General features: G+C 42.0%; 1 protein-coding gene across 1 annotated transcript; it reads left to right on the forward strand.

Moving 5' to 3' along the window:
* Positions 1-2,870: 2,870 nt before the first annotated feature.
* SMPDL3A (sphingomyelin phosphodiesterase acid like 3A) lies at positions 2,871-24,139 on the forward strand. Its single transcript, XM_030556219.1, has 8 exons — positions 2,871-3,015; positions 6,178-6,391; positions 9,641-9,785; positions 13,445-13,541; positions 15,209-15,387; positions 16,774-16,954; positions 20,360-20,484; positions 21,423-24,139. The coding sequence occupies exons 1-8, from the start codon at positions 2,871-2,873 to the stop codon at positions 21,720-21,722; spliced, it is 1,386 nt and encodes a 461-aa protein (XP_030412079.1). The 3' UTR covers positions 21,723-24,139.
* The last annotated feature ends 1,192 nt before the right edge of the window (positions 24,140-25,331 follow it).

Raw genomic sequence — 25,331 nt, forward strand, 5'->3', positions numbered from 1 at the left:
GAAAAGGTTTAGAAAATCTGACCTTTGAGGAAAAGTGCAAAAAACTGTGCATGTTTAGTCTTGAGGAAGCTGGGGGGGGGAACCTGATAAGTCTTCAAATATGTTGAGGGCTTTAAAAAGAGGACTGTGATCATTTGTTCTCCATGACCACTGAAGGTAGGAAAAGAAGTAACGGACTTAATCTACAGTGAGAGATTTAGGTTAGATATTAGAAAAAGCTTTCTAATTGTCGTAGTTAAACTCTGGAATAGACCTCCAAGGAAAGTTGCAAAATCACTATTGTAACCCAGGGTTCCTTCAACCCAAAGTGTCAGGAAATAAATCAGGGGAGACACAGCCGTCTGACCAGTATATGGCTGGCACAAACAGGACAACACAAAAGTGCTTTCACTTAAAGCTAAACTTTACTTAGTCTCAAGCACTTACACACATCCGCAACAGGTTAGTAAAACACTCCCAACCCTCGATAATTACCAAAGCTGAGTGTGGCTCTCAAATGGCACAGCAGCAGCCCATCTGCAGTGGGGACACAGGATGCATCCAGAGGGAGAGTCCCTGAAGAGCCCCTTCTGAGAAGTCCCACTACCTCAAACTTTTCCCCCTTATTTATACATTAGTAATACAATGACATATCCCTTAAAGAAAACTTGCTAAGCAAGCAGTTTTTAAAGGTCAAGCAAGAGGTTTCCTTATGATCATCAATTAACAAGATATGTTTTTTTTTCAGTATCCATGCCTTGGGACCCTGACAGACACATTCCTCAGGGTGCATTATAGACAAGCTTCCTGTTTTCTAAAATACATATAGCAGCAATTTCAACATTCTTAGCAGGAAGGACGCAGGGTCAGGCTGCCCTGTTTGTGGCACCCTAAACCCCCTCCCCTCCTGCCTGAGTTATGCTAAGGCTGCTGCATACTCATACATCGGTCTGCTGACTTGACTACTTTTAGCAATAAGCCAAATTGCTTTCAGGCACTTTACTGGTTTGCCAAAATCTCCCCGTACAGCCATCACTGGAGGTTATTTAAGAACAGGTTGGACAAACACCTGTCATGAAAGGTCTAGGTTTATTTGGTCCTGCCTCAGCACAGGAGGCTGGACTTGGTTACTCAGGCTCCCTTCTAGTCCTGCATTTGTGATTCTATGAGGTGTAGAGTGACACCTGTGCAGGATTTGAGGCCCTCTATGCACACATGGAACTTTGCTCATGGGACCAGTCCCATGGAGCAAATAGAGCAAAGTTACACATATGCCTAAGTGTTTGCAGAATTGAGCCCTTTGTTTGTAGCTGGAACCTAGACTGTAAGGCCCAAATTCTGTCTATTACACTGCTAATAATATTACTTGCTGTTGCATAGCACTTTTCACCCGCAGATCTCAAGCCACTTTACAAAGGAACGTATCATTAGCCCTATTTCACAGATGGAGAAACTGAGGCACTGAGTCAAAATGACTTGCCTAAGGCCTCCAGGTGAGAGGCAGACTCAGGAACAAGAACACAGCTCTCCTGACTTGCAATGCAGTGCGACCATGTGCCTCTTTCTAAGGCACCTGTAATCTTATTCTGTACCTCACATATATTTAATCCATTCTGCACTGTATCTCCAGCAGGTTTCCCTACATGTCAAAGGTTTCTGGATGTATCCCAGTGCAGAATACGCCCTAATAATAGAAGCCTGTGATAATGAGCTCTGTTAATAATTGTCCTAGACAGGTCCATCTCATGGTATGCTTTAATGTACACTAGCTAATGGAGAGCACTGCACTCCTACACTGACCTCTGTGCAGAGGGCTGGATGATCTCATTGGGCTCTTCCATCTGTAAAGGTATGATTGTCTCTAACACATGGACTTTGGCTCTCCTGCCAATTGTCCTAGGGGAGATAAAACACCCCAGTTACAACAGGTGACTTTCCTTATTGGCAGTCTTGGCTTTGAGTGAAAGGGGCTCCATTGCTCTTTGGACAACAATTCCTTCCTCTAAGGCAGGGATCGGTAACTTTTGGCCCATGGCCCACCAGAGTAAGCACCCTGGTGGGCCGGGATGGTTTGTTTACTTGCTGTGTCCGCAGCTTCGGCCGATCGCGGCTCCCACTGGCTGTGGTTCGCTGCTCCAGGCCAATGAGGGCAGCAGGAAGCGGTGGCCAGCACAATCCTTGGCTGCGCTGCTTCCCACAGCCCCTATGGGCATGGCACGGTGAACAGCGGCCAGTGGGAGTTGCAATTGGCCGAACCTGCAGACGCAGCAAGTAAACAAACTGGCCTGGCCTGCCAGGGTGCTTATGCTGGTGGGCTGCGTGCCAAAAGTTGCCGATCCCTGCTAAGAGTATGTCTACATGTCACACCAAGCCGAGGTCTGTGGGACCTGTGCTTGTGGATTTGGGGTTTCCAAGTCCATCCTTGAGCATCCGTGAGCTGCACTGTAAACATGGGTTTACAACTCCTGGACCTGGTTCCCATAGCCATGCTAATGCATCCATACTGCTGTATGCAGAGCTTCTGACTCAGGTCTGTGTCCACACTGCAGAACTGAAGGCCTTAGACCCTGTCACCACAGGATTCAAGCTCTGTCCCCACCCGGCATGGTCCTAGGACCCAGGCCCTGAGGGCTTGCTGACTTGCACTCATTTGTGTGCGAAGGCAAGGGGGCTTGGCTCCGACCTGCATCAGAGGCTGGGTGCAATGTAGAGTGTAGACGCCCCCAGGGGCTAACCGCTATGGTGGCGCAGGAGCAGCCTCCACGTCCGATCTCCGGGTCTAAAGCACTCAGGGCAGCAGCGTTGAGCCCAAGGCGGAGCTGCTCTGCAGGACAGGAAGTGCCACGTGACTTATCCCAGCGCACCTTCCTCCCCCTCCCGAGGCCGATCACATGAGAGCAGCCTGTCCCGGGGCAGCTTCGCGGGCCATGGAGTTGGCGGGCGGGTGGTGCGCGCTCAGCCTCTGGCTGCTGCTGTGCCGCTTGCCGGCCCCGGGCGCCGCAGCCCCAGCGCAGTCAGCAGGGTCCGTAGCCGTGGGTGAGTCTGGCTGGGCGCTCCGGGGAGCTAGCGCTGAGCCTCGGCCGCCCGGCTTGTCTCTTCCTCCCCCCGGCCCCCCAAACAAGTAGGGCAAGGGGCCGCCCCTGCTGGGAAGGAGGCGGACGGGCAGGGCTGGGGCCCCGGCTCGGTGGGGTTGTCACCTCCAGCCAGACCCTCTCGACTGGGAGCGACTCCGACACAAAGGAGCTGCCAGTCAATAGCTCCAACCAGCCGGGCTTGTTCCTGCCCCCGCTCCCCCGCGAGGCTGCTGATTAATTGCAAAGCCCAAGCTGAGAATGAGAGGCGGACAGAGCTCTCCTCATGGGCCCCTGGTGCGGGGGGCTTCCTCTCCCTCCCCCTTGGGTGGCTCACTGGAAACACCTCACTATAGCCTGGGAAAGCTGTACATCCAGCCCATGTGACTTGTCCCAGCTGCTCTAAACTGGCTCTGTGGCACTGCCACAGTCCCTCACCTGCGTTCATGTGTCCTCAGCCTCTCTCCTCCCTTTGTACCTGGCTGGAAATGTCCAGAAACTTCCCTGCCGGGGAGGTGTACACACCCCTTCCTTTTTATACACTCCCCCCACCCCCGTTTGCTTTATTTTAACCAAATGTACAATGTCGTGCTATTTACTTCTCTTCCCAAAGCTGAGGCATTTGTGTGACTCCCAGCACTCTCCCAGATAAATCAGTCAGTGCCTGACCTGAGCAGAGCATGCTACAAGTAGGCTTGACAGAGTTCTATTTTTATTTTATTTTTTTATAATATAGAGGGAGAAGATCAGTGTTTGTTTTTAAGCATTTTACCCCAATTGTTATTGATCTAAATTTTCACACTTTGGGGAAATTGAGGGTGTGTGTCTGACAATGGAGGATCACACAATTATTTAACGATAGTAGATATTAAGATTCAAAAACTTAAAGCTCTATAACCATCCAAACACAAATTATGACCATCACATGTCAAAATATACAAAGTAAATACCCTTAAATCAAACTCTAATATCTTCTCAAGTAGCACTTTTCTTTTCCTGTCTGTAAATTTTTGACTGATATTGATGAACATAAGAACAGCCATGCTGGGTCAGACCAATGGTCCATTTACCCAATAATCTGTCTTCTGACAGTGTCCAATGAGAGGTGCTTCAGAGGCAGTGAATAGAACAGGAAATCATCAAGTGATCCATCCCTAGTCACCCATTCCAACTTCATGGCCTTCACAACATCCTCTGGCAAAGAGTTCCACAGGTTGACTGTGTTGTGTGAAGAAATACTTCCTTAAGTTTGTTTTATACCTGCTGCCTATTAATTTCATTTGGTGACCCCTAGTTCTTGTGTTATGAGGAGAAATTGCACTTCCATATTTATTTTCTCCACACCAGTCATGATTTTACAGATCTCTAGCATATCCTCCCTTAGTCATCTCTTTTCTAAGCTGAAAAGTTCCAGTTTTATTAATCTCTCCTCATATGGAAGCTGTTCCATACCCCTAAACATTTTGTTGCCCTTTTCTGTACCTTTCCCAATTCCAATATATCTTTTTTGAGATGGTACAACTAGATTTGTTTTTTGGTTTTGGGATTTTTTTTTTGTTGGCTTGTGTGTGTTTAATGAAATTAATATTTACTGACATTTACCAATAAAAAAATCTGATTTTTCCAAAGCTGAGTATAGGTTATGTTGTCTGCATGAGGGTGTGGTTCAGACAATGGCATACAGGCTAGGCCCTGCATTACTTAATAATGCAATATGTCTGAAATTTATTTATTTATTTACTCCATTATAATAAACATTAACTCATGTTTTGTCTTTGGTCAACAAAGCAAACTCCACATTTTCTATGTGTGATTTTATCTTCTTCCAATTATATACATGTTTTAAAAGAACTATTTCTCCATACTCAGCTTCCGTGACTCACATGCATCTCAAATGCAAACCTCTGTAAGTTTCCAGAAGACAAATCTTGCAACCATTAGCAGAAATTGCAATATTACAATTTTCAGATGTTCACATCTTCTTTTTAAGTTCCTGAAATAAGTTTCTGGTAAAAGCACACTATGATGAGTCTGACTGGGGTTCTGTTCCCTGCTCTACCATTGGCTGGCTGTGTGACCTTGGGCAAATAACTTTGCCTCTATGCCGCAATTTCCCTTTTATATAATAGAGATAATAATTTTCTCTTTTATAAAGTGCATTGAAATCTACAGTTTGAGAGGACTATTTATTATCATATCTGAAACCTAAAAGTCAGTATTCCTACAACATGTAACTTTGTAATTCATCTGTTAGTTTAATATACACCTAAAGTCCATTGGGTGCTTGCCTTTGCTTAGTGCTCAGGAACAGCAGTTGAAAACTTACCAGACACCTAGTAGCTAGAGACAGATACAAAATACAAGACTGGTAGAGGCTCCATGCCCTGGTAAGAAGTCTAGGCTGCCTGTTATCACAGCTGCTGGGGAGAAGGTTGGGGTTTCTGGACCCTGCCTGGAGGCGTCAACTTTCCTATCAGCTTTTGGATAGTATATGTCTGGAAAAAATTGAAACTTCTCCCTTCCAGCAGCTAGAGGAGGGGGAAGTGTTTTCTTTATTTCCCCACGCCCAGCAATAAATAAGGAGGGTCTCCATCACTCCACCCCATGTCATCCTCCAATTTGGGGTCATTTACTACTGCCTATGCTCACAGCTTTCCCAAGCAGTAGCAACAGAATGAAATTGATGTGATTCTTGTCAGTTTCAAACCACTCACACAAGCTAATGGACAGCAGCAGTGGGACTGATCATGGTTTTGTTAAGTTTACTCTACTCCTGCTTAGCAAAACTTTGAGGCACAACAGAAGCACTGGAGCAGTCTGCAGATTTAGGATTACAACACTGCATCTTGTACATTCAGTTCACATTTGCAGGTTGTCTTTGTAATCCTGAAGGTAAAAGACTTAGTTTTTAAAATGAAGCTTAAATTCTGCAGAACGTGATGGCATAGGCCCCACATTCACCAGGGCTAGTTTCCCAGTCTCAGTTGATAAATAGATTTGCCAAGCATGGGCAAAAGAGGGTGATATTGACTCATATTAATCTTAATGCAAACTGTAAAGAGAAACTCAGCACCTTGGCACGAAATACAGTAGTCCATTTTCATTACTGCTTGTTTTCTAAAAACAGGGAAGTTCTGGCATGTATCCGACTTGCATCTAGACCCTACTTACCACATCACTGGTGATCACACCAAAGTTTGTTCTTCTTCCAAAGGGGCTAATGCCTCCAACCCTGGGCCTTTTGGAGATTTTTTCTGTGATTCTCCATATCAACTTATTTTATCAGCCTTTAAGTACATGAATGAGTCTGAACAACAAGTTTCCTTCATGATATGGACAGGGTAAGTAATCGAGTCAGTCAATAACCACCCTGCTAGTGAAACACTTTGAATAGTTGGAAGACCATAGTGCACTAGTTTTAAATACTCCAATATTTGTTTCTGTATGCATCAATACATTTGAGTTAGATGCTGCTTCTGTCTGCTCCGCTTGCATTATCTGAATTACTAACAAGTAGGGCTATCAATCTCAGTTAACTCAAGTGATTAATGCAAAACAAATTAACTAGATGATTAAAATATTCATGATTAATCGCAGTTTTAATTGCACAGTTAATAATAGAATACCAATTTAAGTTTCATTATAAACATTTTCGGTTGTTTTTCTACATTTTCAAATATTGATTTCAATTACAACACAGAATATAAAGTGTACAGTGCTCACTTTATTACAAATATTTGCATTAAAAAGATAAACAAAAGAGGTAGTATTTTTCTATTCACCTTGTACAAGGACTGTAGTTCCTCTTTATCGTGAAAGTGCGATTTACAAATGTAGAACTTTTTTTTACATAGCTGCACTCAAAAACAAAACAATGTAAAACTTTAGAGCCTACAAGTCTGCTCAGTCCTACTTCTTGTTCAGCCAATCGCTAAGACAGACAAATTTGTTTACATTTACGGGAGATAATGCTGCCCACATCTTATTTACAATGTCACCTGAAAGTGAGAAAATGCGTTCACATGGTACTGTTGTAGCTGGTGTTGCAAGGTATTTATGTGCCAGATATGCTAAACATTCATAGGCCCCTTTGTGCTTTGGCCACCATTCCAAAGGACATGCTTCCATGCAGAATTTATATTGGTACCTAGTATTGTTTAACAGTGTGATTAAAACTGTGATTAATGGCGTCTATTTTTTTAAAGCAGGTAATTGCAATTATTTTTTTTAATCATTTGACATCCCTACTAACAAGTTGCAAGACAGACTGAATGTTTAAGACCTCTGTAACAGATTAATAATTTATTAATATTGTATGTTGACCTGGTTATTGGGATGTTTATATATTGGCATGTTTATATACAAGTATAAATATATTTGTATAGTTTAATATTGACTGTTGGCTAAAACAAGGGAGCAGGACAGAAAAGGAAATAAAGAACAGATTTTTAACAAGGATGATTAACCACTGGAACAAACTACGAAGGAAAGTGGTGGATTCTTGATCTCTTGGAGACTGGATGCCTTTCTGTGCTTTAGCCAAACAAGTTATTGGGATTAATACACTTAATACAGTGATAAATGGATGAAATGTAATGGCCTGTGTTATACAGGCAGTCAGGGTAGATGATTTAATAGTCCCATCTGACTTTAAACTCTAATAATCTATGAAAAAGAATGACTCAAAAGAAGCCACTTCTATCCAAACACTTGAGGATGTTAAGAGACAATAATGCCAGGACAGGAAGAGACCCAGGAGCATAGGTGATCAAAAGAACTGTGGCAGGTTTAAAAAGAAACACTCTCTCGAGCATGAGTGGAGTAGTTTGTGGGAACCAGACTCATACAAAGGCACCCCCTGGGGAGCCTGAAGAAGTTAGGCCTGGCAGGTTAGCATCATGATGGTAAACCTTTAGGTCAGACACACATGTAGGGACTATTTTAAAATATTTTTTCTCTAAATACATTGTTCCCATTGTTAAAATAAACAACACTTTGGTTTGAGAAGGCTGTCTGATCATCCTTGGATACCTCTAGTCACAGACTCCTGAAGGGGAGACCTGCAGGTACCTGCACCCAGTCAGACCTTCTGGGTAAGCGTGGCTGGTGCAGAGTCTGTTGTAGGGCTCAGTATAAGAGTGGGATGATTGTGGAGTTCCACCCTGGTATAGGTAAAGGCCTGAGAAGATACATACAGAGACCTGAAAAGAGAGAGAAGTGCAGCTGCTCTGTATCCATGGTAACCTATGTGATTTTCATCTGCTACATTTTCTCTATATCTGCAATCTTCTCTGTCCTTTATTTTGTGGTGTGGCTGGTTAAAAGAGATGGCCGCTTTATAGTGCTGCCCTTCTCGTCCGTAACAACTGAAGGACCAGGCAACCTGTGGTTTGACTCTTTGGTTGAACCCCCACCTGGTTGTGCACAGTAATGAAATACTCGGAGGCTAGTTATTTTAACTGCATTTTGGGTTCATACTTATGCCTTGACTTATGTGGTGAACAGGACTGGGTCAGGCCTGGCTACTACTCAGATGGGAGACTTTCAAGAAAAAATCAGGTTTTAAGGAAAATTCAGGATGAACCTTTCTCCTCTTTGAGTCAATACTGAACTGATAACTCAGTATTGTGCTGGTGGTGGTGCTCTTCTTTTGACGAGAATTAGAATAAGCCTGCCCACTTTATCATCAACAAAAGCTGCTCCTGTAGTTGAGGCACTGGCCTGGGATACAGGAGAGCAGGGTTGAAGTCCCGCATTGATCCCAGGCAAGACATTTACTCTGTGCCTCAGTTCCCCATCTGTAAAATGGGGGTAATGATACTTCCCATTAGCACAGGGATGCTGTAAAGATAAATGCGTGTGAAGCATTTGAACACTGTGGTGATGGGGGCCATGTCAGTAGCTAGACAGGACTATCGTGGTATTTTCGATAAGAACTGTAGGTGATTAATTTGGCATCCTAGCCAAAATCCCACATTCTTCCTACCTACAATTCCTTCTTCAGTGTAAATTAGTGGATGATTTACTTTTAGTGATGGGTATTTATTTTAGTGATGAGTAGTGATACCTGTGTTTGCAGCTTTGTCTTTGTGTTTCAAAGTCTTTTGAGCTAAAAGGTGCTATATAAATACAGGAGTAGGATGCTGACAAGTATATATATAAACAGACCAGACTAAATTAACCCATTGCACTTTATTTTCAACAGAATGGGAAGGAAATAAATAAATAAATAAATTTGAGTGGGTTGGTTTGATAATGAAAAGTATTAATAGTGGTAAGTATTTATCATGGGATTCTCTGTTAAACATAAAAAGAACAGGAGTACTTGTGGCACCTTAGAGACTAACATTTATGTGAGCATAAGCTTTCGTGGGCTACAGCTCACTTCTGTTAAACATGGAACCTATTTATAAAAGGAGTGGACTTAGCAGGGACCCTCTCAGACAATGCACTAGCTTTTTATTTGAGTTCTGTAGCAGTGTTCCAAGCCAGAATTTAGGTGCATTGGCGGAGTTGTTCAAAACAACAAATGAGTAGTTTTTTACAGTGTTTTAGCTACTTTGACACTTATGAAGTCCTCTTCTTTTTAGGGATAGTCCACCTCATGTTCCAGTGGAGGAACTCTCCACAAAGATGGTCATTAATGTTATTGGCAATATGACTTCCACCATTCAAAGTTTCTTTCCAGATCTCCAGGTGTTTCCTGCGTTGGGTAATCATGACTACTGGCCACAGGTAAAATGAAGTTTTAGGAATATGAGCAGATGGGCTTCTTTATCAGAATGGCTGTGTATAATTAAAAGCGCTGGAACACTGCAATAAAAATGAATTTGTATATATGTGTTATACTGAAGTCAGTATCCTATGATTCTCCAGTTTACACCTAGATCTTCAGAGTGTAAATATTTCCCTACTACAGTGATGTGAAGTACAACTTCCTCTGTGTGTAAAGTTACCTGAACTAATGTTGATGTCAAATCAAATCTTTCTATTGATCTATGGTATTGCAAACTGACTTAGATAAATTGGATGCTTACAAATCATGAAACCACTACCTCATATACACAATTTATATACATTTCATTTTTTATGCTGGGTAAATCATGCGTATGTGTGTAATACTTGAGCTCGGTACTACGGACGGCATCCTTAATGGGATCTGTCAATGTGCCAGTAATATTCAAGGCCTGCTTAAAGCTCATTGGGAGTGTGTCCACTGACTTCACTGGACATTGGATCAGGACCATGTACATTTTTTGTAATTAATTTCCTCTGTTTTCTAATGGTGACATAAAACAAAAACAAATGATAACATAAAATCCCACCGTTCCGTCACTGATATAAAAAATTGCATTAGTAGTGTATTGTTTGGGACTGCTACAGAGATTTCCACTGACAAGTTATTGGTTCCATAGTTCATTCCAGTCTGGCACAATGCCTTTCTGACTTCCACATTGTGTTAGCAATGTTGTTCTCGGCATAGATTAAAACATAGTGAACGTTAGAAGATGAACATATCCACTAAACATATTTCTAAGTTAATATAGCAGTTCAAAGGAGTAAGGGCTGAATTCTCCCACCAGATCTCAGGGGAGAAGGTAGATCGTACATAAGCAGATCAGTTGCGGTAATTTGTTTTTAGATTTTAGCTAGAACTCTCTTAAGATCCTCCCATACTCTAAACAGTCCTTTCCCCTGCCCCAAGCAGCATTCTGGTATGTCCATTAGCTATAGTCACACTATTTCTCCCCTTTGCTTAAATGAAATTTAGTTCAGGTTTTTGTTGTTGTTGTTGTTTTAAAAGGAGTTTCAGAGTTTAGGGATAATAACTGACATGCAGCAACCTCCTGGGATCTAGAGGAAGATAGCTGCATACAATTTTTCTCATTCACATTGGCTGATGTAAATTCTCAGTACAGACATTAGCATGTAGCTATTGAGCACCCTGTATGGTGAATGTTAGTCGTGTTTGTAAAGCATATGCAATGTAATACATTGAAATATAGTAAACTAGGACAGAAAAATATCATGCTCCAAAAACTTGTTTGCTGTTTAAAGGGAAACTGCATCTATTTCCCTCAGCTATGCACTGTAAAATATGTGAGTATTTATTATATAGTATTTTGTTTTGAAATATCAGACTTCATTGATGTGCGGAATTGCCATGTTTTTCCCTATAGTTTGAATATCATGTGGGAGTATACAAGGGAAACACTGTACAAAATGTGAGGGTGTTGCAAGTTTGGATGGGCTGTATTTTATAGGCACTTGCTCACTACGTGCCACAAACTGACATTGATGTGTCACAGCACATATGGCTGCTGTTGCAGTCCAAAAGCAAGTGTGAAATATGTATGCCCCAATATGCTGAACACTAACTGATTGAGTAAAGCTACTTAATGATCTTTGGTCCTTTTCTTGTTGCAACGTGTGTGGAAAATATCAGCGGATTAATATGTAATTGAATTGTCTTTCAGCCTTTGTTGTCATATTGGTCCTCTTGCACAAGCCTACCTGGTAGCTCCAGTTAGAATAGGCTCCCTGATTTAGTGTCTAATCCAAATGTACACAGAACATGACCCTGTGTTTGGGAGCCAGATCTAAGCCTCCTTGAACCCACAATTCAGCCTCATATCTGGAGCTTGATTTAAGCATATCTATTGGATGAAAACTAACCATATTTGACCAGTGCAGTTCTGGAAATTCCTTTTACAGAAACAGAAACATATGTGAACAATGCAGCAAAAAGATATAAACTGATTTTTGATAGCTGTGTGTGCACGCAAAGACTGAAAACTGCTTTATCCATAGACCTTGAAATAAGAGTGTCAACCTCAAGTGCCTACAAAGTTTTAATTTTTCCATTTTATTTGAACAAATCTGAAAACCACCATAATACTATTCCCCCGCCCCACACACAATGTTTTGTGAATCAGAAAGGTGTCATTTTCATCTTGCATCAAAAAGAAAAACACATTTAGAAACTTAGAAATTTTTGTGCAGCCGAGTTGTTAAACCCTAATCCCATTACTTTAAATGTTTCTAGCACTCATTTACTAGTGGTGTTAAATGCCATAGAAAAGAGACTTCACATTCAGTTCTGACTGAAATTCAGGTATTTGGTTCTGATTACTTGAACCTGGACCTCTTGACAGCCCCGGTGAATGCCATAACCACTAGGCTATTCTGAGATTGGGGGTGGGGAAGGAGGGATTGTTTTTTACTTTTATGTGAAAATTTTTTATCAACATCTTTAACTAAGATTCTTGCACTTTCACCTGAGCCAAGCAATGTTCAAGTGCCTCAGGAAAACCTGATTAGAGAACTCTCACATCAGACTTAGACAGAAGATGAAAAGTTTTTTCCCCTAAAAAAACTGTTTAAATGTTGAGCTTGGGAGCAGAAGAGGGCTGGGGGAATAGCATTATGATGGTTTTCAGATTTGTTTAAATAAAATGTAAAAATTAAACTTTGTAGGCACTTGAGGTAAAATCTCTTGTCTCAAGGTCTGTGGACAAAGCGTCTTTCAGGCTTCGCGTGTAAGTAGGGCCATAAAAATCTTTTTATTGCATGCACCACATATCTTTCTGTTACTGTGAAAGGAATTTCCAGAGCTGCACTGGTCATCAGTGATATCTTGTAGTCAGAACAGTACCTTAAGCTCCCACTCCTTACCAGGGCTGGCTCTGGCTTTTTTCCTGCCCCAAGCAAAAAAAAAAAATCAGGGCAGCCAGAACGGCAAAGCAAAAAAAACAACAACCAAAAGAACCACCTGTGGCACGGCCGGAGCGACAAAGCAGGAAAAAAAAACACCTGTGGCATGGCCAGAGAGCGGGTGCAGGGGGTTTCCCTGCGCTGTAGATGTGCCCCGGCTAGCGGGGGGAGGGGGAAGTGGTAGGGAGCGGGGGGGGGAGAGAGAAAAAAGGGAGGCGGCCAGGGCTTCAGCAGGGCACTCGCCACGCGGCCCTTCCAGTCGCTCCGCCTGCCGGGAGGGCTCAGCACCGCTCCAGTCAGCAGAGAGGGAAGGACAAGGCTGCCCTGCCGGGCTTGTTACAGACCTGGCACGGCTGGGGCAGATGGCGTGCGCAGCCCGCTCCCAGCGGGGTGCTCCCCTCCTCCGCGCCGCCGCCCCCTACAGTCGGCTGGATCGGCGAAACAAAGAAGAAAAAAGGGCGGCCATGCCACCCTAGGATTCGGTGGAATCTGCCTCCCCAAGCATGAGCTTGCTCGGCTGGTGCCTGGAACCGGTTCTGCTCCTTACCGCTCAACAGAAGTAACTGGCTGAGATTCTATGGCCTATGTTTTCCAGGAGATCAGAACAGATGGTCCCTTCTGGCTGTAAAAATCCATGAATTTGTGTATCAGACTGTGATGAAAGTTCTGTTTTTTGACAGGATCAGCTGCCTGTATCTGCCAGTGAAGTTTACAGCGCAGTAGCAAATTTCTGGAAACCTTGGCTAACTGATGAGGCAATCAGTACCTTCAAGAAAGGTAAAATATAGTAGCTATATTTTGTAAAACTAATGCTGAAAGATCTGACGGTTCTATCGATTTACCCTATTTCACTAAACTGCAAGAACTGAATCAGTGCGATAGAGCGTCTGGCCCAGTTTCTCCAGAGGTAAGAGTTATTGATTTTGCTATATAGCAATTCTTGTCTACAGTTAATCTTGTAGGGAGACTTTATTCTTGTTCTTGTGTAATAATAATTCCCTGCTTTGGGTAGCATTTACAATGTTGTAAGCTTTGTGCAAACATAAAAGAGACTTACTCCCTGCATGGAAGAGTTCACAATCTAAAATAAGAGCATAACTATCGAGGAAGGGTATGTGAAGCCATAGTTACACTTGTACTTAAAGAAAAATTGAAGAATAATTGTTTACTTGTTTTGAGAATACTTGCAATTCAAAGAGCAAGTTTCAAAGATCTAGTAACACCTTTATGCAAAGAGAGGAGCTAGCAAATAATCACTGGGATTATACAATTAACTATAATGTTCCATATCTAATTCAGTTAATCAGATATAGGCTGATACAATAATGATTTTTTTTTTAAAGCAACGGGCTGACAAACTCAATTCAATTTCCAACCCCCACAAACACTGCGGGTTTGGAAGTTTAATTTGAACTGGAATATTTGGGGGTTGGCATTCTGAATAGGAGAGACTGGGTAAGAAGGACTTGAGAGCAAGAAGGGAAGAGAGAGAGACTAAAGGAATAATGCACAGAGGGGCAGATCCTCAACTGGTGTTAATTGAAGTCAGTGGAGCTATAGTAACTGGGGATCCGCTCCACAACATCTACAGTGGAATCTCAGAGTTAGGAGAAACACCTCGGGAATGGAGGTTGTTCATAACTCTGATATGTTCACAACTCCGAACAAAACGTTATGGTGGTTCTATCAAAAGTTTACAACTGAACATTGACTTACTACAGCTTTGAAACTTTGCTATGCAGAAGAAGAATGCTGCTTTCCCTTTATTTTTTTAGTAGCTTATGTTTAACATAGTAGTGTACTGTATTTGGTTTGGTTTTGGTTCTTTGGTCTGTGCTGCTGCCTGAGTGCATATTTCCAGTTCCAAATGAGGTATGTAGTTCACTGGTCAGTTCATAACTCTAGTGTTCATAACTCTGAGGTTTACTGTATGCTATAGAGGGTTGGCCAGAGTTGTGGGTTAATTTTTTCACTCTACTACATAACATAGGCTTCCTTTCATGAGCCTGAATGGATGGCAAAAAAATTGTTTTTTCCTTTAATTGGATTCTGTTTTGGAAGTCAGATGCCCTTAACTACAGGAAAATCAGTGAACTCACACAATGCTAATGTTGACAACCCACGAAATGGCTAAGATATCCTTGTTGCATTTAGCACAGCTTATGCAATTACCCAATTAATACACACATGCAAATTGACAAATAAAGGGCAGAAAGTAGAAGTGATCCTAAAAGATGCCCTGTGTCATTTTCCTTACCTCTGAGTGATATTGAATACAGTGAAATCAACTAGATTACTTGAGAAATAAGGGCTGCACAATACGAGTAAGCATTTCAGAATCTGGTTGATAGAAATCTTACTATTCTGTTAGTGTAGTCCTTTCACTCTAAACTTGTGTTTCGAAAGCATTCTTCCTCTAAATTATGTTGATCTTGTTTCCACAGGTGGCTTTTATACACAACTCTTTCAATCCAGTGTTAGCCCTCAACCACTCAGGATAATCAGTTTGAACACAAATCTATATTATAGTCCCAACCATGTGACTCTGAATATAACTGACCCAGCCAACCAGTTAGCGTGGTTGGAGAGCACACTAGAAATCTCTCTTCAAAAGAAGGAGAAGGTAGGCATTACACACAGAATACAATGAATCAACTCAATGTCAGTAGTAATATCCATCATATCTATTTGTGTAAACTGAAAGAAAGCTGGCAAAAAGAAAAGAGAAAGAAGTGAATCAAGTTTCAGGGCTATTTTAGAGTTTGCAATTCTAGGGGCTTTAGGGCAGAGGCTTTAAGAAATGTATATTTGCTACCTGCTATATGCAGTAATGAGCAATAGGAAAGAAGAAAAAAGAGACCTGACTCTAATCTTACTTAAACAGGTTTAATATCATAACTCTGACCTCACTCTTGGTCGGTGTTGGTGCAAGTGAGATCAGAATCATGTCTTCATTATAAGGACTATTACAGTGCTTTCGTGGCCCAGGAAATCCAAAATGGAATTATCCACAAAACTACAATACTTGACGCAGAGGGCATTTCTGCCATTTAAATGGGAAATTGGTTCAAAAATTGCATCTGTAACATAGTACCAGAGAACATGGGTATGTTTGTACAGGTACTTGCAGTACAAATATTACATTCTTTCCCTTTAGCAGACAATACACATGAAAAGCATATTTCACAAACTGTATCTTGCAGCACAAAACATTGTTCAGGTTGCCGAGCATGCAGAAGTAAAGAAATGAAAGTTAAAATTGTGTACAAAGTTTTGTCTCCTGTGTGGATACATATTGCTACAATATTTAATCAAACAGTCATATGCCATTTCTCAAACCCTACAATAAAATAGCAAACAATTTTGGAACCTAAAACAGTTCAAGAAAAAGGCACAATTTTTTTTTTTTAAATAATGGAACAAGTGTATTTTTTTTAACTCTCCTTGTCTCCTAAATTACCAAAATCTTTTTTACACAGCCTTTTCCCAAATATTCACACTAGTCCAAAGAACAATGCTAAAAATGTCGCCCTGGCAAATATTTTTCAAAAAAATTATGAATGTTCAAAAAGAAAGGAATAGAAAGGAAATGTTTGCAGCTTTAGTTTTAGGAGTTGCCACTTCCCGAGTATTGTAATAAATGTATTCACTTATTAGAGTGACCAGATAGCAAATATGAAAAATCAGGATGGGGGCAGGGGGTAATAGGATCCTATATAAGAGAAAGTCCCAAAAACTAGGACTGTCCCTATAAAATCGGGACATCTGGTCACTCTATCACTTATGCTCATTTTTGATGTAAGGTTACTAAAGTTCATAATTACTTTACATTCTGTTACTAACTACTCATGCTTGCTTATAGAAAAACTAACTTACAATGTTCAGAGTGACAAAGTCTTTCAAAGACTGCATTATTATGAGACTCGGTGTTAATCAGTTCTAGGCTGAAGCTGAAAATGTATGCTTCATATGAGGATACTAATTGTGTTGTTTCTATCTGATCTTTTAGGTATATGTGATAGGACATGTGCCAATAGGATATCTGCCTTTTGCAAGGAACACTACTGCCATAAGAGGATATTACAATGAGAAATTAGTAAAGATTTTTCGCAAGTATAGTGATGTTATTGCTGGACAGTTTTTTGGACACACTCACAGAGATAGCATCATGATCCTTCTGGATGAGAAGGGTAATAGTGTTTGTGGAATACAAGTGTCTTTGCTGCATCCCTTCCTGATTGGCTCCAAGTAAAATAATATTTTGGTGTATATGGGGGCCAGTCAAACTCTGGTGTGAATTATTCTTAAAAAGAAGTGGGGATGAAAGTGCTATTTATTTATGTTGTATCAAGGTTGTTGAACATTTACTAGAACTCTGTATAAATGCTGTTCTCCCCAAACTCCTGTAATGAGAACTGCACGGAAGAACTACACGTTGTATTGTAAGACAGACTGTCCACATTTTCCTTTTCTACTGATATTAGAAGAGGCTTTTTAAGCATCACACTTCTAATGAACACCAGTAATTCCTAGACAAGCATCTCTAGTCTTTCCTCTCCTCTCTTTCAGTGACATGGTCAAATTACACTGGCTGGTTCCTATTGTGTGTTATGTATGTCAGAGGGAATGTTCTCAGGCCAAGGAAACGTGTTCTGCTTTTTGTGTTTCCTGCATCATTACTGAACCTCTCTGCTGGGTTCCCTGCTGCTTCAAAGTTAATTAAGATAAGTGGCGGGGATGGAGAAAAGAAATCTTTGCTTGTGCCATCTCCTTGATCAGGTGATTTCCCTTTGAGATAAGCACCCAGCTTTGAAGGTTTTGCTTTGTGCTCTGAAATCACTTATTTTTAAGAGAGAGTGGCTACAAAAGATGTTGTTTCTAATAGAAATTGCTGCTTAAATATTTGTGTCTATAGCATAGAATGGTGACTCCAGTGCCTGAGTTTGCTACAGTATCTATAAACTTACCATAGTTGACTCCACATTTATAATAAGTTTTATATGAACTTCTAAGACAATCATAAAACCCTTTGATGAATCAGCTCTGCACTCTGAGTCGCTGTCATCTTAACATAGACCAATTTCACATCGACACCCCAATAAGAAGGAATTGCACCAAGTGAGAGAACCACCTTTAGAGAGCTTGTTCTTAACACGTCTATTAAGGCAGGGCTGGCTGCACATTCCCAGGGCTGGCTACACATTTAATAAACTGACTACACATCCAAACTTCAGCGTGGGGGACAGACCAGCCTTGCTGTTTTGTTGCTGCAGGTTGTGTTGTGCAAGTCACTCTGCTTCCAAATCTGTTTTATTGTCTTGTTCCTCTGACAAAAATAGGCACGTGCATGTCTAATCTTGCTCACTAAAACTTTGCTCTTTTCAGAATGTGTTGTCATTTCAGGCATTTGTTTATTGACAAGCTTCGCTGAATTCAAGCTTAATTGGAATTTGCAGCCAAAATCCATGTATTGAGATAGAGTCCATTTTATTTCCTTCAGAAGAGTCTGCTGGCTTTCCAGCACTGTTCTGCAGCTTTCAGAGCTCCTACTCACTTGTGGCCTTCAACCTTGTGACTTCTGCAGTGTTAAACTGGCTGCATAAAGGAATATCTAACTTTCTTCATAGAGATGCTCTAAATACACATACCTGTGTATTCTAGCTACTGAAAGTCCTCAAATATCCTCCCTTTGACTTGCTGTAAAGAGCAAGGTAGACATAACAAGTGCCAGCAGGGATTTCTGTCATAGTCTGGTTAGGTGAGCTTCAGGGCAAATTGTTGTAGGCTCCTGACATTTCTGATAATGCAAAAAACATAAAAGCAGCTGCATGTAAGACGTAAGTTGAAGATAGTTCTGATCTGTTTCCTTTAGTGAGGCTTGTCACAGTTCAGGGCACCTGTACCTGAATTCCCCCTCCGTGGTCCAACAAGGGAACCCACTCTCAAGCTTCTGGCTCCCCAACTGTCAGTCTCTTGGGTGGAGACATATCCTAAGTTCCCTCTAAGCTTTGCGGCCATGCAGCAGCCTATTAAGCTCCATGCAGGCGCTCAGAACTGTGGTGGGGAGAGGCACCTCTCTCCACCGACCCCAAGCCAGCCCCAGCCTGGACCTGCCACAGCCGGGGGAGAGGCACCCCTCCCCCGGCTCCAGCCCAACTCTTGGAGAGATACCTTCCCATGGCCCCAACCCTGGAGCTGCTGTTGCAGGGAGAGGTGCCTTTCCCCCCATCCCCTCCCCAGCCCAGGTGCCGCTCAGGGAGAGAGAGCTAGAGGGAGTCCTTTATCCCCGCTGTAGCCCTGAGGCAGCCTGCACCCCAAACTCCTTATCCCTGGCCCCACTCCAGAGCCCACCCCCTGAGCCAGAGCCCACTGCGCCCACCCTGAGCCCCTCATCCTCTGCCCCACCCCAGAGCCCATGCCCCCAGCTGGAGTCCTCACCCCCCTGCATCCCAAGCCTCTGTCTGAGCCCTGAGTCTCCTCCCACACTCTGAACCCTTTGGCCCCACCCCTGCCACATGAATTTTGTTATGTGCACCAATATGGAGGTGAAGTTTCACACGTCACCTCCATATTGGTGCACACAACAAAATTCATTCTGCACATGCGTGCGAAAAATTAGAGGGAACACTGGACGTGTGTCTCTCCTTCCTGACTAGGGTATTTCCAGGCTGCACAGTGCCCTGCCTACACCGAGTTCCCCAGCAAATCAGACTGCCTGAGCAGGCCTGCTTTGCCTTCTCTTCAGAGGATATAGGCAGCATCATTGGGCACAGTTAAGTTACACCCAGCTCTTTCTAAGCAACATTTTTATGCTTAAGGTAAAAGCATTACAGAGAAAATATATTAAAACAATAAAAGGAAGGATTGGCGCCTCCCTTGAACAGTTTAAACTCAAGCTGTTTATCTAAAAGTCCTTTTGCTGACTATTGGTTTTCTAGAGTATTCAGTCTGAATCAGTATATGCAAATCTCTCCTGGTGGTGGTAGCTCTCTGGAGGTATTTAACCTGAATAAATTTGCCTAATCACTCCCCCATTGTTCTCAGTTCCTGGAGGACTGTTGTTCCCATCCCCCATGGAATTGCATACAATCCCTGGCCCACAATGATTCATAAACTTAATTCAGTAAGGACCTGAAAAATAGCTCTGTGAATCTCAAAAGCGCGTCCCTTTCACCAACAGAAGTTGGTCCAATAAAAGAAAAATGACCTCACCTACTTTGTGTCTCTTCAATGAGGTTGTGCAGGAAATTGCCATATCTGTCACCAGGCTAACAGGAGAAATGCACTGGATACGTAGGGCACAGCTACATTCTGGATTGTTGGGCCAATATAGCTAGTCTAGTGCAAGCCTCCAGTGTAGATGCGCTGCACTCACGTAAAGTGGAGTTCCTGTGGGTGAGACGAACCTAGGTTTGCACCAGCGCAGCATCTCTGTGCTGGGCGGTTGCACTGATATAGCTACCCCTGTGCAAAAATCCCTAAAGTACCTAAGCCAAGCACCCTGGGTCTTGTCTTCTTTGTTCTCAAATGTAAATAATGCATTTCTAAAGGCATTTACCCTAAAGGGAATGATTATTTCCCAATTTTTTTTTCAGAAAACCCAATAAATTCCTTGTTTGTGGCACCTGCCGTGACTCCAGTGAAAAGTGTGTTGCAGAGAGAGTCCAACAATCCTGGAGTCAGACTGTATCAATACGATCCTCTTCAGTATAGCTTGTTGGTATGTGAAGATTAAAAGCATTGTGTTAGTGTTAAGTATTAAAATAGCTACAGCTCAAGCCTTTTTCATACTGGGTGTCCTGCTGCCAGATTGGTGCTGGATTCTGTCTCCTCAGTGGTAGAGAGAGAGGGGTGGGAGGAGGAAGGGATCTTCTTAATCTTCAAATAGGAACTATGCAGCCTTTCCTGGACCTGAAAGATCCATTTTCTTTCTGCTGCCTAAACCCTAGAACACAGAATAAAAGTCAGAAAAAAAGCTTTTGTTACATGGAAAAGGCAGGTAAAATCCTGGCGCATATGGCTAGGTCTCTCTTTCGACACCTGCAAGCTTTAGTGATAGAGAGAATAACTTTGGTGCGCTTTGTCTGGCACTGTATAAAACACTGGAAGAGAACTTCCAGAAGGTTCAGGGGTGAAATCCTTTGCGTTACTGGAGTCAATGGCAAAGCTTATGTGCTTAGCTGCTGCCCATTTCTCACATGACCCTCATTCCTGCAGGTCTTCATTTCCCTACATTCTTCCCATGGCCTCCACTGGCCACCTATCCATATGCCACCAAACGGTGCCTGGGGAAAAGTGAGTTCAGCCCTTACTATGCTTTTCTCCCTATATGTAGCGTAAATCTGGTTTTATCATTCATTTGGCTAGCCACCAGAGATGAGCATAAGGGACTTTGGTTTGCCCTCTTTGAGAGAAAGCATCTCTAATTAATGTAGCTACCTCATTTGTGTCTCTCTCTTTCTTCCCCCTACCATTACTTCAATGCAAGTGCCAGTTTATGGTTTGAGCCCAGCTCTTGAGGTGGGGGCATGACCTTTTATTCAGTTGTGAATAATAAGCAATGACAGCTTCCTAATCAATATATCATTCTAGAAACTTAATGGAGCAAGCAAGAAAGCAATGCAAATGTGCCCTCTTTCCCTTTCTTTAAACCTGTAGGATCTTTGGCAGTTTTACTTGAACCTCACAGATGCCAACATGAAAAATGAATCAAACTGGAAACTAGAATACATCCTGACCAAAGCATATGGTATTGAAGACTTGAAGCCAGAAAATTTATATGAAATGGCAAAGCAATTCACTGTGCCACACAGCAAACTGTTTCAACAATATTACAATAATTTCATTGTGAGTTATGACAAAAGCATTGTCTGTGAAGGGGACTGCAAGACCAGTCAGATATGTGCAATGCAGTATTTGGATAACTCATTCTATACAGATTGTATCCAACGGGGGTAGTGTGGAGATGAAGTACAACGTGATCAGTGTTGATGTTGCTATGTAGCCTGTGTTTTAAGGAATATGTTTCCCTATTCTGCTGAAATGGGAGCCTGCGGCAATCCTCTGCGAATTGCAGGGGGACATTAGATCTCCTAAATCTTTTATTCTTGGTAAACATATTGGCCATAATTTTCCAATTGCTTTGTCTAAAGTTAAACACCTTAATAACAATGGCTTGATTTTTCAGTGATCCTGAGCACCAGTGACAGCCATTACAGTGAATGTGCACTGCAGTTGTTCAGTACCTGTGAAAACAAACCATTTTTATTCAGGTGTCTAAATACGGGTTTAGGTGTCTAACTTTAGGCACCTTGGTTTGAGTACTTGGGCAATATATACGCTGTTTAGAATATAATCTGTAACGCTGCAAAAAGCAATGTTTGTATAAGTGTAAATCAAGTTATCACACAATCAGTACACACACCTTTGTGATCCGTAAATATTTACTGAAGGTTGAAGGACATAGGACTATCCAGCGCTAAGTATATGTCTACATTTGGAGCTGGGGGTGTGGTTCCCAGCTCAAGGAGATATACTCCTGCTATCTCTAATTGAGCTAGTGTGCTAAAAATAGTGTAGTCGCAGCAGCATGAGTGACGGAATGGGCTAGCCTCCCTGAGTGCATGCCTAGGATGGTACACATTTGGGTCAGCTAGCTTGTCCTGTCACCAGCGCTGCCATGGCTACGTGCTGTTTGTAGCACGCTAGCTCAATCAGCGGTAATGTGAGTATGTCTCCTCGAGCTGGGAATCATACCCCCAGCACCAAGTCTAGATGGTACTCTAAGGCTCAGATCCTCAAAGGTGCTTAGGCAACTAACACCCATGGGAGGCACCTAAATGCCTTTGAGGATCTGGACATTGCTTTTTCCGTATAAAGCTGTGTATATTAGTGGTAATGTCAGTTTTATACATATTTATATTAACAAATTTTTTTGACAACGAAGAGACACAAATCAATGTTTAAATCAATGGAAGTCACTAATAAGATATGAACATACATTCATCTACGTAATATAGGCAAATGCGCACCTATCACAAGACTTCTGAAACTTTTTCATAGGGTGAGCTATATCGTAATACAGAGTTTCTCATAGACAACCTTTCCTCTGGTTTGTGATTGCACAGACCACCTATTCCCTGAGTCAGCTGCAGCTGTTGTTTGCATGAAAAAGTAATATTATCCAAGTATTTTACATGTCTTTTAATGCAATTCAGCATATGGAAATGAGAAGTCATTTTCTGCTCTCCATGGAGCCCAGGGCCAGACTGAGAACTGTGGTTAACACATATATTATTCATGGGTAGCCAAAGCTATAGCAGGGGTTGCAAAACTATTGCCATTATTAACCCCTTGTTTTTCATGAGGTCTTAATTTACAGATAGATTTTGCTGTTGGAGAACATCTTATGTTTTGTCTCAACCCAAAAGTGAAATTTGTTCTGAAAAATCTGAGGGGAAAATCCCTTCAGCTGTTGGTTGTGAAGAAGAAATTAAAAAAAGAATAATAAAAAATATTGATAAGCTTGTCATGGAAGGATCCTCCAATGAAGAATGCTTGCTTTTGCTAAGTTTGCATTCTGAAACAAATCTTTCAGTGTTAACATTTGAGCAGGTCATTGAATATGCACAATAGGAAATCTCATTAAATTTTGTATAGTGCCTGTACATGCTCAAAACTAGCAATACGGACTTTGAAAAAAAGGTAAGAGAACTTAATCTGGCTTTCTTCAATTATTCTCTGTAAACAAGGCCTCCATACTATAATGGTGTTCTTTCCTTTCTTCCTATGAATGTTTAGAATGTGCTTGATCATTAGATCACACATTCTGTTAATCTTTCCCATACACTGGCCTTTGCACACCAGAATGCAGCATGACTGACTTCTTGAAAGCATTGCTGGGATTTCTGTATCTATCACACTGTTATTTGTCCAAACTGTATGTCTTTGCATTAAGATATATATTTACACTTCAAAGTCATGCAGTGGCATTAATACAAAAAGATGTGTTTTTAAAATAAAATAAGAAAATACAAGAACGAAGGTGCTTTTATGAAAGCAGACTCACCCACATTATACATTTGTAGTATTTTCCCATTGCTGTTAGGAAAAATCTGTCCAAAATAACATTTTTCTGATAATTTGATCACTCTTCAACATAATTGCTGCATTAACATTTCATTCATATTTGAGGGTGTGTAAAATATAGAAATACAGGTATTAATGCCATGTAAACGTCATCTTTTATGCCAAATAATTTCTACTGTAATATTTCTCAAATTATATTTCTGAAATTTTCCATGTTTTGTCAGACTAGATGTGGCTCCCCCCCCGCCCCGCTTTAAAGTTGAATAAATCATTTAGAATGAATACCAGCAAATGGTCTGATTACATTCTAATGGAAGCAGGAGTGAAAGTAACTTAAAGGACTTACCGGTACACGGGAGCTCTGAGCGGGTTATGGCCTCAACCGGAAGAGGCGGGGCCTTTCAAGATTTAAAGGCCCTGGGGCTCCAGCTGTGGCTGGGAGCCCCAGGGCCTTTAAATCACCCTTTAAATCAGCTTGGAGCCCCGGGGCTCAGGGGCGAATTAAAGGGCCTGGGGCTTCGGCCACCACAGAGCTCTGGGCCCTTTAAATCACTGCGGGAGCACTGCCGCCTCTACCCTGGGGCGGCAGGACTCGGGCTAGGGCTAGGGTAGCAGCGACAGGGCTCTGGAGGCAATTTAAAGGGGCTGGAGCTCCGCAGTGGTTGGAGCCCCGGGTCCTTTAATTCTCCTGAGCCCAGCTGCCTGCAGTGGCCGGAGCCCTGGGCCCTTTAAATCACTGCTGGAAAAGCTGGTCCAGTCCAGCATGGCATACTGGCTCTTGCCAGCATGACGTATCAGACCATACCGGCTTACTTTCACCTCTGAATGGAAGTAAGAGAACCTTACACTCCTTACCATCCAATTGATCTGCTACCGGTAATCTCAGAGGTATCAGGATATATAAATAAATAAAATAAAGAGAGCTACTTGTCAACTTGTGCACTCTGTGAGTGGGTTTGAGAATCTTGATATTTAGATGGTATGAGATGTAAATTGAGGTTGATGTGGATGTGAATGCTAGCTTAATTGTTAGTTTCCTGAATTTCTAGCGGTTTTGTTGTTTGGAAATGCACTTGAGCAACCTGAACTCTCCACTGATAAAATACGTTGTGCAAATATAAGCCAAGAGGAAACGTAGGCAGATGGTGCAATGACAATAGCAGTTGAGATGTTAACTATGTTGTTTTTTTTTTTCTTCAACCTTCTGTAGCCAATTCTGCTTAATCCAGCCCCTTAGGGATGTGCCCCACTGTTCTTTTCTCCTACTTTTTTGTGGCTTCTGAATCTAAATGTTAAGCAGAACTCACAGGACCAACCCCACATAAACCATATACAATGAACTAGTAAATCAAAGACACCACTGGTCATTCTTTTATGCCGGATCCTGAAAGGAACTAAAACAGATACAAATTCACAGGCTCAAAGCTTTACAGGAAAATTGATATTTAAATTGATAGAAATGTCCAGATTTTATCTGAC

This window comes from Gopherus evgoodei, chromosome 3 (assembly GCF_007399415.2).
Source record: "Gopherus evgoodei ecotype Sinaloan lineage chromosome 3, rGopEvg1_v1.p, whole genome shotgun sequence".
Classification (NCBI taxonomy): Eukaryota; Metazoa; Chordata; order Testudines; family Testudinidae; genus Gopherus; species Gopherus evgoodei.